This window comes from Eublepharis macularius, chromosome 15 (genome assembly GCF_028583425.1).
Source record: "Eublepharis macularius isolate TG4126 chromosome 15, MPM_Emac_v1.0, whole genome shotgun sequence".
NCBI lineage: Eukaryota > Metazoa > Chordata > Lepidosauria > Squamata > Eublepharidae > Eublepharis > Eublepharis macularius.
Genome location: NC_072804.1, coordinates 43634975 through 43651114, shown reverse-complemented (window position 1 = coordinate 43651114; position 16140 = coordinate 43634975). Strand labels below are relative to the sequence as shown.

At 53.6% G+C, this 16140-nt stretch overlaps 1 protein-coding gene across 1 annotated transcript; it reads right to left on the bottom strand.

Moving 5' to 3' along the window:
• Window positions 1-13919: 13919 nt before the first annotated feature.
• LOC129343577 (translation initiation factor IF-2-like) lies at window positions 13920-15901 on the bottom strand. Its single transcript, XM_054999867.1, has 6 exons — window positions 15592-15901; window positions 15263-15403; window positions 14934-15074; window positions 14605-14745; window positions 14152-14301; window positions 13920-14073 (listed from the first exon to the last, which is right to left on the bottom strand). The coding sequence occupies exons 2-6, from the start codon at window positions 15393-15395 to the stop codon at window positions 13934-13936; spliced, it is 705 nt and encodes a 234-aa protein (XP_054855842.1). The 5' UTR covers window positions 15396-15403; window positions 15592-15901; the 3' UTR covers window positions 13920-13933.
• Between the last annotated feature and the right edge of the window lie 239 nt (window positions 15902-16140).

Here is a 16140-nt window from a genome sequence, read left to right as displayed (position 1 = left end):
GTTTCTGGGGCTAATGATGGACAGTAAGGGAAGAGGACAGTAAGGGAAGAGTTTCTGGGGCTAATGATGGACAGTAAGGGAAGAGGGCAGTAAGGGAAGAGTTTCTGGGGCTAATGATGGGCACAGAAACGTTTAAACTGCTAAGGGAAGCATTGGAGATTTTCTGGTATACATAGTCAAGATTCTGCTGTTTGTTAAAGTTGTTCAGACAGACAAACACACACAGCACACAGATGTATGTACAAATACGGGGACACAAATATGGAGCACAAAGCCCCACCCCCCTCCCCAGCAGAATGACAACTGAGTGTCTTTCCATTTTTACCATTTTGATCATTTCTGAGGGTCACTCTAACAGTGTAATCCTAAACAGAGTTACTCAATGGATTTAGACTGGAGTAACTCTGCTTAGGATTGCACTGTAAACGTTACCTCCTTCATGAGTTCTTCACGCAGCCAACCCGAGTTTGTGCAGACACACAGCCACTTTGGGGAATGGCTTGCATTAAAAAAAAAAGGTAGAGCCCAAATGGCTCGGAAAGCTGCTGCCACGGGAAGGAGAGCACCTGCCTTTTCCCCCCATGTAAAAAGAGTTGGGGTGGGGAGAGTTTCCCATTTTGTCAGCTCTACGTGGAGGAATTTTGTCCATATGAGGCAGCAGAAATGGGAAAACTGCCCCCCCTCACTGCTTTTGCAAGGGGGGAGAAAAGCTTGGGAGAAAGGCAGGAGAGCTCCCCCCTTCACAGCTTTCCAAGCCCATGTGGGCTCTCCTTTTTTATGCAAGTCATTTCCCAAAGCTGCTTGTGTGTCGCACGAGCATGGGTTGGCTTCATGGAGAACTCATGAAGGAAATGATGTTTACAGTGACCCTGAGTCTTAACTTCAGACAGCAAGGAGTGAATCCATCCATTCCTTGGAGGCATGGTTGGAAGAACTCTCTCCAGGGGAAGAATTCCCCACTGTGGCCTAATACATGTAGGTATTTGCTCCTCTGTTGTCTGGATGGACTAGAAACAGAGCCAAGCTAGAAGTGACGAATTACACTTGAATGGCAAGTGAACAGACTCACATGTATTCCTCCCTGTTCACTTGCACTCCACTTGCACTCCACTTGGGTCTGTTCACTTGCCATTCAAGTGTAATTCGTCACTTCTAGCTTGGCCCAGAGAGCCAACTTCCAGTGTGGTGCTGTGGTTAGAGGATCGGACTAGGATCTGGAAGACCCAGGTTTCCACTCCGACTCTGCCACGGAAGCTTGCTGGGTGAATTTTGGCTTGTCACACATTTTCAGCCTAACCTACCTCACAGGGTTATTGTGAGGGTAAAAAAGAGAAGGGAACAATGTAACTTGCTTTGGGTTCCCATTGGTGAGAAATGTGGGGTATAAATGAAGTAAATAAATCAATGGAAATACACTCATACATGCGCATGCACACTTGTGCGCCCCCCCCCCCAAGCATCCTACATATCCTTGCTGCTAAGGAAAAACAAGGCAACTGGGATGTGTGTGAAAAATGTGTGTGGGGAGAGAAATGCTCAGTCCTTTCCCAACTGCTTCTTTCCCCCTTCTGTAACACCTTCTGCTCCCCATTATTTTACCCCCTCCCCCATCATGTTTCAAAGGCATGTTTGGAAGGATAAAAATGTGTGGAGAGAAACAATGGAAGAGGACAGTAAGGGGAGTTTCTGGGGCTAACGGTGGACACAGAAACGTTTAAGCTCCAGCTTTTCCCTTTCAAATCTGCTTTTCCCCAGAAGAAGAGCTGTTGAGCTTTTCCGTAGAAGAAGAGCTGTTTTTCTCGCACCTATTTCCACATCTTCCTCCAGTCTCTGCACCGAAAAAATGCTCCAAAAACACTGCCTCTCACCCAGGAATCCCCCAGCATCCCTTCAGAGATCAGTAACATAGCCTCTGCGACTTTCCCACTGCCTGGAACTAGCATAGAGCATGAGGAGCACAGATTCTGGCATCTCCCATTAAAAAAATCAGGTAGCCCGTAGGTGTGCCTTGACCTGGATAGCCCAGGTAAGCCTGATCTCAGCAGATTTCAGAAGCTAAGCTGGGTTGGCTGCTATGCAGAGGAAGGCAATGGCAAACCACCTCTGTTAGTCTCTTGCCATGAAAACCCCAGCAGGGTCACCACCATAAGTCAGCTGTGACTTGACGGCACTCTTCACCACAGTAGGAGACCCTGGAGAGCCACTGCCAGTCAGAGCAGACAACACTGAACTGGATAGACCAATGGTCTGACTCTGCGTGGTGGTGGTGGTGGTGGAGAGAGCCGTCAAGTCATGACTGACTTATGGGGACCCCCAGTGAGGTTTTCAAGGGAGAAGATAAGCAGAGGTGGTTTGCCATTGCCTGCCTCTGCAACCCTGGCCTTCGTTGGAGGTCTCCCATCCAATTAATAACCAAGGCTGACCCTGCTTAGCTTCTGGGATGTGATGAGAGCGGGCTTGCCTGGGCTATCCAGGTGATGGCTTGACTCTGCCCAAGGCAGCTTAATCTAAATGAAGTCTCGAGCAAGGTCTCAGCCTTGCTCTTCACTCATCTACACAAAGTCCCACTATACATAAACAATCTTCCACAAAATGCACACCAGCGGCAAGGGTGTTTTTTACCCTGGCAAGTAAATCTCCCAGGCAGGGTCACAGGCCAGACTAATAACAAGGCCTGTTTACCAACCGTGGAAATAAAAATGAAGTTTATTCCTTTTATGAAGAGCCAGTCAATGATCTGAACTTCTCGCTTCATGGGGGAATGGGAAGTGCATAACATTATTAATGTTTTTTAATCCTGGCCCCCCAAACCCACACGCAATTCCTCTGGTGCATCATCATTGCTATCCCCAAGTTCTGATAGTGGACAGAGGCATTAATACCCCAGATAATGTATAAAACAGAGTTAAGGTCCTTTCCCCCATTTTCTTACAATGGCCATATAAATGCACCCAAGAAGCTCATAAGCCTGTGGCAACAACCACTCCATCTCTGTAGCCTAGGATTGCCAGTCCCTGGAGTCCCCCGTCGGGAGCCTGGAACTTACCCCTTGGAGGCTGCGGCATTTTTCCTTATGCACCTGTGCAGCGCGCACATACTCCCTGTGTGCATGATGATGTCACTTCCAGGAAGTGATGTCATTATGTGGGTCAAGGCCCAGAAGCAAAGGGCTGAATCGCCCCCCTCCCCGCAGGACCGATTCAGCCTGAAATGGGCCTGTTGTGGGGTGTGGGAGTGTGCCGCGGCAGGGTGCAGGAGTGTGCTGCACCACCCAGGGGTATGCTGCGCCACCGAGGGGGCACCCCAGGGGGCGTCTCCCCCATTGGCCAGGTAAGTGGGTGCAGGGGCGAGGAGGTGGGAGCAGGGGGTCCCCTGCCCCCAGCGGGGGAATGGCAAGCCTACTGTAGTCCCCACCCAGAAACTTGTACCATGCCTCTTAAAATTGAGGTTTTATTTCGCCATCATGGATAATATCTGATAGGCCTCCATAGATTTATCTATTTAAAGCCATCTTAGGATCTAACCAGTCAAGATGGTGGGAGATCTTCGATGCCAGCTTTTTCAAGTAGAAATATCAACCACACAGAGGAGATATTGAAAAGCAGACATGGATTTAACTTTGCCATCCCTAGATCCAGAGGAGCTAGCCGTGTTAGTCTGTAGTCGCAAAACAGTAAAGAGTCCAGTAGCACCTTTAAGGCTATCCCACTTTATTGTAGCATAAGCTTTCGAGAACCACTCTTCGTCAGATGCATCTCTTCGTCAGATGCATCTGACGAAGAGAACTCTCGAAAGCTTATGCTACAATAAAGTTGGTTAGTCTTAAAGGTGCTACTGGACTCTTTACTGTTTTGCCATTCCTGCCAATCAAAATTGGACACTCCCCTATTGTCATTATCTTGGAAGGAAAAGACAGGCAGGCATGGTTTCGATTTACAAAACCACATGGTGATAGAAGAGTTAAACTTCCTCAGCCCCTCACATTGGGGCTCTCTGTGGTTGCTCTTGGTATTTTAAAAACACAGGTAAGATATTGCATCTCTCCCACTGGCTGATTTAGGTTGGTCCCATACTAATATAGATTACATCTTGTATGAAAAATATATCAATGCAAATAGGGTCACCCGGTGTAATGATACAGAATATCTCCCACACTGCAACACATCAATGCTGTCATCTGAGTGTGCTCTTCACCCAGGAGCTGGGGGGTTACCGGCGGCAGCTCCCCTGGAATTAAAGACCATCAGAAACCTCAGCCCATCTTGGCTAGAGACCAGTCTCTGGAAACTCACCTCCAGGCCCCAGCAACAAGGGTGAAGGATTTCATTTGAAGCCCCAAACAGAGTGACAATACAGGGTTGCCAAACGGCCTGGAGAAAAACACCTGATCCCTTGATTTGAAGCTTAACAGGATGTTCATTGCCAGGTGACGTTATTTAGCCCCATGCCATGAAAAACTTCAGGGGCCCGTTGCCACTCCTTCAGCCTCTACTAAAGGGAGAGGCCATTTTTCTCCTGGCCTGTTGGCAACCCAATCGGCAGCCCCATGGAGCATCTCATGCACAAATAATCAGAGAGCAATGCTAAGCAGGTCTACTTTGAAGTCAGTGCCATTTTATTCAATGGGGCTGACTCCTAGGAAAGTGTTCTTAGGTTTGCAGCTCACCTTTTAAAAAGTTTTGTGTTTTTTTTCTAAAAACAGGTACGTTCCTGCATACCTGGGAGTTCCCCTGGCTGTGCAGAAATCTTCCTCTTGTTTGTAGGTGGCCTCGTTTTGGGGCCCTGGTGATCGGCAGGGCCACCTACTGTTAGAGGGAGTGACCCACTGGTTGTGTAACCAGTTGCATATCTGCGGCCCTAATCCCTTCCTACTGATGGCGTATGAGCACCTTCAGATGAAAGAAAGTTCTGCCTTATAATGCAAAGTTGGAATGGCTGTCTGATCAAGATGGTATCACCGGGCCAGCCCTGCACTAATTTCTGACAAGGGTTTAGAACTCCAATGATACTACGGGAGTTATATAACTGTTGTTCGTTCAAGCACACGATGCCTTCCTTGCCTTGACAGACAGCCAAGCAAAGCATGCTGTTAGGTCTTTCCTAAGGAATATAAATGGCTGCCGTTTGCCGTCCTTCTCTTTGGGCTTGCTAGCAAAGTGAGATTACCATCTCTTTTTCCTTAGAGTTTCAGACTAGGATCTGGGAGACTCAGGGTCAAATCCTGACTCTATCAGGGATGTTTGCTGGGGCATTCACACACTCTAAGCCTAACCTACCTCACAGGGTTGTTGTGAGGATAAAATGGAGGAGAAGAAAATGTTATAAGCAGTTTTGGGTCCCCACCGAGAGGAAGGGTGGGGTATGAAAGCAGTAAAACAAACAGCGATTGCTGGCACTGGCTGAGAATGCCAAGGGAAACATTCAGTCGTAGCCAAATTTTTGCCCTTTCCTAAATGGAAGACCGGAGAAACTGGTTGCGTTTATTAAATGAAATGCTATATAACACCGAGCTGGAAGGAAAAACCAGTCCCCCGCATCTGATTTCTTGTCCCTTTGAAGTTCGGTATGCCAAAAAGAGAAACTGAAGCTTTTTGGGTGCAAACATCACCACCAATAATTACCATGGATTCTTCCTTCTTTCTTTTCATGTCTTTTATATTTTCAGTAAAAAGTTGGGGTTGCCAGGTCTGACTTGGAAAATACTTGGGGACTTTGAGGGTGGAGCCAGGAGACTTTGGAGGTGGTGTCTAGCAAAGATGTGACATTACTTTTGTGGTGTCACTTTCAGGTCAAAGGCCACGTGACAGCACTTCCCTAGATCCACTCCCTTCTGATGATGTCACTTCCAGCATACTGCACCCAAACCCCACCCCTTCCTGTGATGTCACTTTCAGGGCACTCCTCCCCAAACCCGCCTCTTCCTCTGAAGTCACTTCAATGCATCATGTCTTGCGGCTCTCAAACATCTGTTTATTCTGTATGGCTCTTACGTTAAGCAAGTTTGGCCACCTCTATAGCATATAACATGCTGTTGTTAACATGCTGGATACTTCGGAAACTAGCAAAAGGTTGCCTCTGCAGAAGAGCTAATGTGGTGTAGTGGATCAAGCATCAAACTCGCAGTGGAAAGACCCAGGTTTGACTCCCCAGTCAGTCATGAAGTTCTCTGCATGGCTTTAGGTCATTTGCTCTCTCTCAGCCTAGTCTACCTTACAGGGTGGTTGTGCAGATAACATGGTATCAGTGCCTTGAAAGAAGGGCAGCATGAAAATGTACATACGAAAAAAAACACACACGTGTATCTACAGCAAACTTGGAAGAAAGCTCCAGTATGCAGAGACCCGATTTCCAGACCCACCCCGAGTGTCCTTGGGGATTAAGCATGTTTCATTCATTTGCTTATGACTCCATCTCTCTTGAGGATGTCATGTGCTGAGCATTTATGAAGTCAGGCTGGCATGAGTGGAGGATGACCTCCAACAAACTTATTTCCACCCACGCCCATCGAATGCCAGGACACGTAGGAGAGGCTGTCCCTGCTGCAGCACTAAGCCCCAGGGAGCTCGGGGCCTGGAGTTTATTTTTTAAGCCAAATTCTTTGCACCAGAGCCCTTAGCAGACTTTGTCCGTTCTGCCAGATCTATCTGGTGGGAGGAAGGGACTCTGACCAGGCTCAGAGGCCCTCTTTTCACATATTCCAGACATGAACCAAGGTTTGAAAACCTGGCATAGAGCTGAGCTTTATTTCCAATGAAAGCTTATTTCTGAACTGGAATAGAAAACCAAAAACTCCTCCAATGGGGATATTGAACTAGTTTATAGAAGACCCCAATATGACTGCAGCCTTTAAGAAAGCTGACCAATCTAGCAATGCCCCCCTGGCTCAATTTTCTTTAAAAAATTAATTCTGAAGACTGAACTTTTCCTCCCTCCAATGCAAGAGTTCACATACTCCCCTTAAAAAAAACCCCCAAATCCCACCCATTAAGACAGTCCCCATACCACACCTGACCTAGACACAAGACAGCTGTGTGAATAACACCAAGATGAAACGCTGTGACTTTTGTCATCTGGAATGGCCTTAAGCTGCTATTGAGTCAGTGGAGTCCTTGGTGTGTCTTGGGCAGAACTACACGTAGGAAGCAGAGGCGGGGCCATGGCTCAGGGGCAGAGCATCTCCTTGGCATGCAGTAAGTCCCAGGTTCAATCCCCGACATCTCCAGTTAAAAGGACCAGGTAGTTGGTGATGTGAAAGCCCGCTGCCTGGGAACCTGGACAGCTACTGCCAGTCTCAATAGACAATACTGACTCTGATGGCCCAATGGTCCAATTCAGTATAAGGCAGGGTGATATGTTCAAGGAGAGAGGGGTATGTAGGTTTGCCAACCTCCAGGTGGGCCTGGAGTCTTCCTGATCTCCAGCCTACAGAGATCAGTTCCCCTTGAGGATATGGCAGCTTGTGGAGGGAGGGAGCTCTACAGGATCACATTTCGGCGGAGCTCCCTCCTCTTCTCCAATCCTGTTCTCTCTAGGCAGTGCTTCCAAATCTCATGGCATTTCCCAAGCCGGAGTTGGCAACCCTCTGGCCAGCAGTAATTTTGAAACTTGTATAGTCTGTCACTGCACATAGCTATGGAGCAAAATGCAAGGACCGTAGAGTCCAGGGATTACACAGGGTTACTTTGGAATGTCGATTAACTGGAGGAACCGAGGAGGAGTCGGTGCACCTAACAACCTTGCTCAACTGGTTAACCTTTCTCATTCCCGGGCACACTCTGGCTGCCCAACTGGCTTGTCCAACTGAAGTTCAGTAATGTTAAGCAATTAGTGGTTTCGAGGCAACACTCTTTCTACAAAGCTCGTTGCAGCTGAAGATGGTCCCTCAATTGCTTATGTCGGAGATGACCCTGAATGGTGTCTTCAGATGTGATGTGGCAGCGGGGCCAATTTCATCGAGTGATTCCGCACACGTTGGATAATGCACTTCCAATCCTCTTTATAGATAACTTGGAATGGATTTTTCGTGTGCAGAACAAAAAATCCACCTCAAATGATTGATAAAGTGCCTTGAAAGTGCATTATCCAACGTGTGCGGAATCACTCCTTATGTAACATTCCGCTCATGTCTAAATCTGGGGTTTTCAAACCTAGTGAACCAGCAAGCACTTGGGAATATTGAGGAAAATCAGCAGCACTGCTGAACGGTGTAGACAGTTGCAATATGTTGTCTCCACTCGCAACCCCTAAGGGGCGGGGAATGGGGGAAACAGCTTTGCATGAACCTGTGACATCACTTCTAGCTGAGTACATAGAAGTGATGTCACTGTGGTGCATGATGCTCTAGAAATTTCCCTTATCTCTACGGTTTTTACTATAGAGATTAGGGGAAATCCTACAATGGAGGCATCTGCTCCCAAATGGATTTTTCCTGCAGACACAAAGGTGGATCCTGGTCTATTTCAGCACTGGGGGGTGGGGGGAGGGAGCCAGGAACAGGTATTTGTTTTGGGGAAGAGGTGATATTTGGTTTCAGTTTCCAGAGAAAAAGGAGGGTTTGTACCCTGGGCAGCCTTAGTTATTTATTTAATTTTTTTTAGCTTACTTTTGTCTCATCTGGGGGACTCCAAGCTGCTTAGAAACCATTCGCTAATAAGCACAAATTTGCACAAAAGTCAAACTTTTAATAGGGCGATGAGCCACAAGGATCATCCGTATTTGTGCTCGTTCTGCCAGCATCGCTCATCACAGGGTACAATCGGCAAGTCTCAGGTCAAGGGCCGAGAACTCCTACCTCTGGATGAGCTCCAGCTTTAAGTTATCTGCAAAAAAGTGAGGGGCAAGTTCTCAGGCCAGCTCTCCTTTAGCCAGCTCACATCGCCCCGGTTCCCTTCCCTCCTCATGCCTCTGGCTAATAAGCTCGAGTTTGCAAAAAGGGACGGGGTCGATGCTCAGGCCAGCTCTTAAGTAGCTTGGTCTCAGGTCCCCAATTTCTTTCCCTCTGACCAAGCCCAGGATTTTAGGGAGGGGCAGATACTCCACTCTGCTCTTCAGCTTGTTCAAATGTTCCCAGTTCTTCCCTGCTCAGGGCTTGCACTGAACCCTTACAAAAAGGGAAGGGCGGATGCTTGACTCAGCTCTTATTTAGTTTGCTCAGACTTCCCCAGATTCCTTTCCTGCTTCCCATCATCTACTACCTGAGAATTGGTAGGATTGAACCGTGGACTTTCTGCATGCAAACTGGGTGCTGAGCTGCAGACACTCCAGCGCTAGATATGTCTTTCTGCAATATGTTTACACACTCATCTTCTCCGATTCGTACAGAATAAAGAGGAACAAATCTCACTACCAGCACCAACAGAGAGAGAGAGAGAGAGAGAGAGAGAGAGAGAGAGAGAGAGAGAGAGAGAAAGAGAGAAAGAGAGAAGAGAGAGAGAGCACACTTCCGCTCTTTTCCTCAGCCCAGGGCCGATTCCAGATGGGCACTAATAAAGCGAGTGCTTTCGCTTTTTCACCGTTCAAACCCGTTCACACCCGTTATATCCCGTCCCATCTTACCTGCGCTTCATGGCGCCTTGTTCCGTGATATAGGCTGCCGGTGTGAACATCCGAGTACGGGTTTGTACTGTTCGCGACGCCCCGTCACCGCTCAGAGGCCTGCCCCTTTCCCCCCCGCCAGCCGATGGCGAGGCCATTTTTTTTTTAAAAAACCGGGCGCAATTTGCGCAAGAACGGGAATGCGTTGATCGACGTGCGAAAATGCGCACTTCGGCAAAGAACGGCAAGGAATTGCCATTCTTGCCTTTCTCCGTGTGGCTGGAAATTTTTTTTTGTTTCCCAGAAAACATTTATCGATGTTGTGAAACATCTCAAAAGGCGCACTTGCGCTTCTTCGCCTCTTCTTCGTTTTTAGTGCGGTCGCCATTTTGTTCCTCTCAAAGAATCCCGCAACGCCACGTATTGTCGACCTTTGACCTGAACTCCCTTGCACGCTGATTTGAGGAGCTTTGAGGGGCCCCATCCTAGGGACGAGAGAATTCCCAACTCGCAAGCACAGTAGCCAACGCCGGTGTTTGTTGCATACGTGGGTATTTGGAGCAGCATGGCCAGCGGGGGGGCAGTTGCTGGGAAGCGGGGAGTATCCTGGCGACACAGAGAGATTATGGATCTCCTACACTTCTGGGGTGAGGAGAAGATCCAGGAAGCTCTGAGAAACACCCACCGGAACTTGGACTACTTCGAGAAAATCTCGAGGCAGATGGCTGAGTGGGGCCACAAGCGGTCGGCTACAGAGTGCCGCTCGAAGACCAAAAACATGCGCCTGGAGTACAAGAAGGTGATGGCACACAATGGTCGATCTGGGAACGCGCCTACAACCTGCCCCTACTTCAGGGAGCTCGACAGCATTCTGAGGGGGGATGCGAGTGTTAACCCAAAGCGGCTTGCAAGAAGTATTGTGCTGGAGGTGGAGGGCAGGACGAGGCCAGACCCAATGGACCTTCTGGAGGGCTCTGAGGAGCTTTTCAGCCATGACCTGGTCACCATCAATGCGGACCATCTTAGGACGTCGACCCCTTTCCCAAGCGGTAGGTGGGGGCAGGGTGGAGTGAGGGATTCCGGTGTTGGGGGGCCATTCGGGCTTGGGGAGAGGAGATCCGTTCTGACGATGCTGGCCTGTTTCCATTAACAGGGCACATTGGCTTCGAGGAAGAAGACCTCCTGGAGCACGGGGATGATCCTGACGCGACCTTAAGTGGACTGGCAGGAACAGGTGAGGGGCCGGGTGGGGGCTACCCAAGCGGGCCTGGGCAGAGGGTGGTGTGGGCTCAGGGACATAGGCACTCTGTGGGGCGGGCCAGACTCTCCCCTCCCCAGGCCATGCCGTGATTCTCTGGGGCTGCATGGCTCTCTTCCTGGCAGCCATGACTGAAACCCCCACCCCCGCCCTGGGCACAGGCCAGGCCCCCCTCCCCCGGCCAAACTGTGATTCTCGGGCCCACTGCCCCTGAGAGAATCCCCTGCAAGCGCTGCCCAGGCTGGCCTGGGCAGAGGGTGGTGTGGGCTCAGGGACATAGGCACTCTGTGGGGCGGGCCAGACTCTCCCCTCCCCAGGCCATGCCGTGATTCTCTGGGGCTGCATGGCTCTCTTCCTGGCAGCCATGACTGAACCCCCCCCCCCCCGCCCTGGGCACAGGCCAGGCCCCCCTCCCCCGGCCAAACTGTGATTCTCGGGCCCACTGCCCCTGAGAGAATCCCCTGCAAGCGCTGCCCAGGCTGGCCTGGGCAGAGGGTGGTGTGGGCTCAGGGACATAGGCACTCTGTGGGGCGGGCCAGACTCTCCCCTCCCCAGGCCATGCCGTGATTCTCTGGGGCTGCATGGCTCTCTTCCTGGCAGCCATGACTGAACCCCCCCCCCCCCCGCCCTGGGCACAGGCAAGGCCCCCCTCCCCCGGCCAAACTGTGATTCTCGGGCCCACTGCCCCTGAGAGAATCCCCTGCAAGCGCTGCCCAGGCTGGCCTGGGCAGAGGGTGGTGTGGGCTCAGGGACATAGGCATTCTGTGGGGCGGGCCAGACTCTCCCCTCCCCAGGCCATGCCGTGATTCTCTGGGGCTGCATGGCTCTCTTCCTGGCAGCCATGACTGAAACCCCCCCCCCGCCCTGGGCACAGGCAAGGCCCCCCTCCCCCGGCCAAACTGTGATTCTCGGGCCCACTGCCCCTGAGAGAATCCCCTGCAAGCGCTGCCCAGGCTGGCCTGGGCAGAGGGTGGTGTGGGCTCAGGGACATAGGCACTCTGTGGGGCGGGCCAGACTCTCCCCTCCCCAGGCCATGCCGTGATTCTCTGGGGCTGCATGGCTCTCTTCCTGGCAGCCATGACTGAAACCCCCCCCCCCCCGCCCTGGGCACAGGCCAGGCCCCCCTCCCCCGGCCAAACTGTGATTCTCGGGCCCACTGCCCCTGAGAGAATCCCCTGCAAGCGCTGCCCAGGCTGGCCTGGGCAGAGGGTGGTGTGGGCTCAGGGACATAGGCACTCTGTGGGGCGGGCCAGACTCTCCCCTCCCCAGGCCATGCCGTGATTCTCTGGGGCTGCATGGCTCTCTTCCTGGCAGCCATGACTGAAACCCCCCCCCCGCCCTGGGCACAGGCAAGGCCCCCCTCCCCCGGCCAAACTGTGATTCTCGGGCCCACTGCCCCTGAGAGAATCCCCTGCAAGCGCTGCCCAGGCTGGCCTGGGCAGAGGGTGGTGTGGGCTCAGGGACATAGGCACTCTGTGGGGCGGGCCAGACTCTCCCCTCCCCAGGCCATGCCGTGATTCTCTGGGGCTGCATGGCTCTCTTCCTGGCAGCCATGACTGAAACCCCCCCCCCCCGCCCTGGGCACAGGCAAGGCCCCCCTCCCCCGGCCAAACTGTGATTCTCGGGCCCACTGCCCCTGAGAGAATCCCCTGCAAGCGCTGCCCAGGCTGGCCTGGGCAGAGGGTGGTGTGGGCTCAGGGACATAGGCACTCTGTGGGGCGGGCCAGACTCTCCCCTCCCCAGGCCATGCCGTGATTCTCTGGGGCTGCATGGCTCTCTTCCTGGCAGCCATGACTGAAACCCCCCCCCTGCCCTGGGCACAGGCAAGGCCCCCCTCCCCCGGCCAAACTGTGATTCTCGGGCCCACTGCCCCTGAGAGAATCCCCTGCAAGCGCTGCCCAGGCTGGCCTGGGCAGAGGGTGGTGTGGGCTCAGGGACATAGGCACTCTGTGGGGCGGGCCAGACTCTCCCCTCCCCAGGCCATGCCGTGATTCTCTGGGGCTGCATGGCTCTCTTCCTGGCAGCCATGACTGAAACCCCCCCCCCGCCCTGGGCACAGGCAAGGCCCCCCTCCCCCGGCCAAACTGTGATTCTCGGGCCCACTGCCCCTGAGAGAATCCCCTGCAAGCGCTGCCCAGGCTGGCCTGGGCAGAGGGTGGTGTGGGCTCAGGGACATAGGCACTCTGTGGGGCAGCCATTGTAGTATTTCCCCAGTCCGCTGATAATGTTGCCTTCTGCGCAGATGAGACTGAGGCGGGCACTGCCAGCGGTGCGGAGGACACTTCTGGAAAGGAGAACAGCCCACCCTCCCCGAGCAGCGGCTCACCAGGTACCCCAGTGACCCCCATTGTGAGGCCGGGCCTTGGAGGCATCAGTCCCTACGGCTGGCCGACCAAGGTCTGTGCCCCCCCCCAGACTGGGAAATGGGGAGGCCTCGACTTGATTGGTGCCTTGACCTTGCTGCTGTTCTCTCCCCTTCAGGAGGCCTTCCCGCTGCCGCTGCCCAGCTGTCTCCTGGCACACGTCTTTCAGCAATCAGGCACCGTAAGCGGAGGACCCAGGGAAGCACCGAGGTGGCCGAGAAAATGATGAGCCAGGCAGCCGATCTGCACCGCGAGGAGATTGCCGAGCGGAGAAGGGAGCAGTCCGAGGCTCAGATGTGGCGGGCTGAGTTCATGGAGGCCACTCGTCAGGAGCAGGCAATGTTCCAGAGCGCTTGGAACCAGAACCTGGAAGTGATGCGTGCAGCCGTCAGCACGCTGCAAACACTTGGAGAGGCCATGCTCCGGCGACAGGAACCGGTGGCGCCCGCTCCAGAAAGGCCACCCCTTGTACCGGTAGTGACCAACACCCAGCCTGCGACGCCAGCTCAGGGAGAATTGGACGAGGGAACAATCAGCCAGCCTCCTGCCCCTCCTCCTCAGCCGAGGCAAGGTGTGCCAAGACGCTCCTGTGTTGGCAGGTCCAGGGATCGCCTCACCTTGTAGGCGCCCTTCTCAAAAGCATGAATTCCCACTCCCGGCTCCCACCAATGCACCAAAACAGGGACAACGAGGCGTTCAACAAACCCAAAAACTTTATTTTTCAACAAATAAGTGCTGCAACAGGCATCGAATGGAAACACCCCCACCCCCCGTCATCTCACTGCTCCCTTGCAGTCGACTGCTGTGCGGACAACTGCTGCTCCAGTGCCCGAACACGCCTCTCAAGCGCCCTGTGCTTCCTTCCCTGGTAGAGGAGCAGGCGCTCCACGGTGTCAAGTCTGCTCTGCACATTGTTCACTGGAAAAAAACCAAGCAGATGATGAACACCTCGGCCTCACCACACTCCCGCCCGAACCCGAAGCCCAACTCACTCACGGGTGTTCATGATTCGGCCCTCCAGTGCCTCAATGGCGTTCAGGACGTTGTCCGTCCCCTGAGGGTTGCTCGCTGGTGGCCCTGACATACTGCTGGTAGAGGGGCCTTCATGGGGCGCGCTTGTTGGTGGAGCCTCGCCAACGCTAGAAACTGTGAACAAATTGGGGCTGGTCATAAGTGTGCAGTCAAAGCATGGGATGACCTGTCGGTTGAGAATTCATGCAATTTTGATCTGGTTAGAGTTATGCTGTTTGGTTTGAGGTCACGTTTGGTTAACAGTTATGCGGTTCAAGTTATGAGGGTTGGTGGTGCCCGGGTGGCCCACGCCTGTGGCCTGTGACTCTTGAAGTTGTCCTTCAAATGTTGGGTGTTCAAACAATAAAGTTATATTGATCGGTGAGACACATACTGCCTGTTCATTGAGTGGCGGATGCACGTCAGGCCTGCACCTACCTTGGGGCTGCTCGGCCGGTGGCTCTGGTGGTGCCTCCACCACAGGTCGGCGCAGCCGGCTCTGTTGTGGCCCACGCCTGCCGCCAGGGTCTTCCCCCAGAGCTGCCTCCCGAATGGCCAGGTCTCTGCCCATCCCAGCATCTGCAACACAGTAGGACACAACACACCGCAGGAGTTAATCTTTCCAATGTTGGCAGTCCAGCCGACACCGCTCGCTGTGCAGGTGTGCCCACTCATGCCATCGCATGGAGTGGCGCGTGTCCTGCGCTCCCCGGGGGGTTCCAGAAGCGGCCTCCGGTGGCTGCTGTTGTGCCCACGCCAGCATCTACCTTGGGGCTGCTCGGCCGGTGGCTCTGGTGGTGCCTCCACCACAGGTCGGCGCAGCCGGCTCTGTTGTGGCCCACGCCTGCCGCCAGGGTCTTCCCCCAGAGCTGCCTCCCGAATGGCCAGGTCTCTGCCCATCCCAGCATCTGCAACACAGTAGGACACAACACACCGCAGGAGTTAATCTTTCCAATGTTGGCAGTCCAGCCGACACCGCTCGCTGTGCAGGTGTGCCCACTCATGCCATCGCATGGAGTGGCGCGTGTCCTGCGCTCCCCGGGGGGTTCCAGAAGCGGCCTCCGGTGGCTGCTGTTGTGCCCACGCCAGCATCTACCTTGGGGCTGCTCGGCCGGTGGCTCTGGTGGTGCCTCCACCACAGGTCGGCGCAGCCGGCTCTGTTGTGGCCCACGCCTGCCGCCAGGGTCTTCCCCCAGAGCTGCCTCCCGAATGGCCAGGTCTCTGCCCATCCCAGCATCTGCAACACAGTAGGACACAACACACCGCAGGAGTTAATCTTTCCAATGTTGGCAGTCCAGCCGACACCGCTCGCTGTGCAGGTGTGCCCACTCATGCCATCGCATGGAGTGGCGCGTGTCCTGCGCTCCCCGGGGGTTTCCAGAAGCGGCCTCCGGTGGCTGCTGTTGTGCCCACGCCAGCACCTACCTTGGGGCTGCTCGGCCGGTGGCTCTGGTGGTGCCTCCAATCCCTCGGGCACACCCTCCTCTTGCTCCTCGACAGCAGGTGGGGGAAGTTCCTCTGGCGCAGGCCTCGCTTCCTCTACCTCCTCCTCCTCCTCCTCCTCGCGCACCTGTGGCCTTGCGCGCTCTATCCCCCTCTGGACTGCTGCAAGTGCAATGGGCGGGGAGGTGGTTACTCTTGGCAGCCATCTCTGTGGGCGTGGGAGATCAGAGGGGTGCGTGTGTGCCCACCAATATATTGCCCACAGACTGTGCACAATTGCCCTCGGAACGAGAGGTCCATCACGTCTCACACGGTGGGATCAGCTTTGGCCGTGGTGGAGTGTCGGGGCACAGGTTGGAGATGGAGTTGTCAACCCTATGCAGGCCAGCGTGTATGTTTTTCCTTGTAAGGCTAATGGATGGCTTCTGGGGCCTGTAACTTATGAGTGCTTTGGTGCAACATTCACACACTATGCACTGAATGGACAATGCAAGAATAGCAATCTCAAGCCACACTGACCTATAATGGACC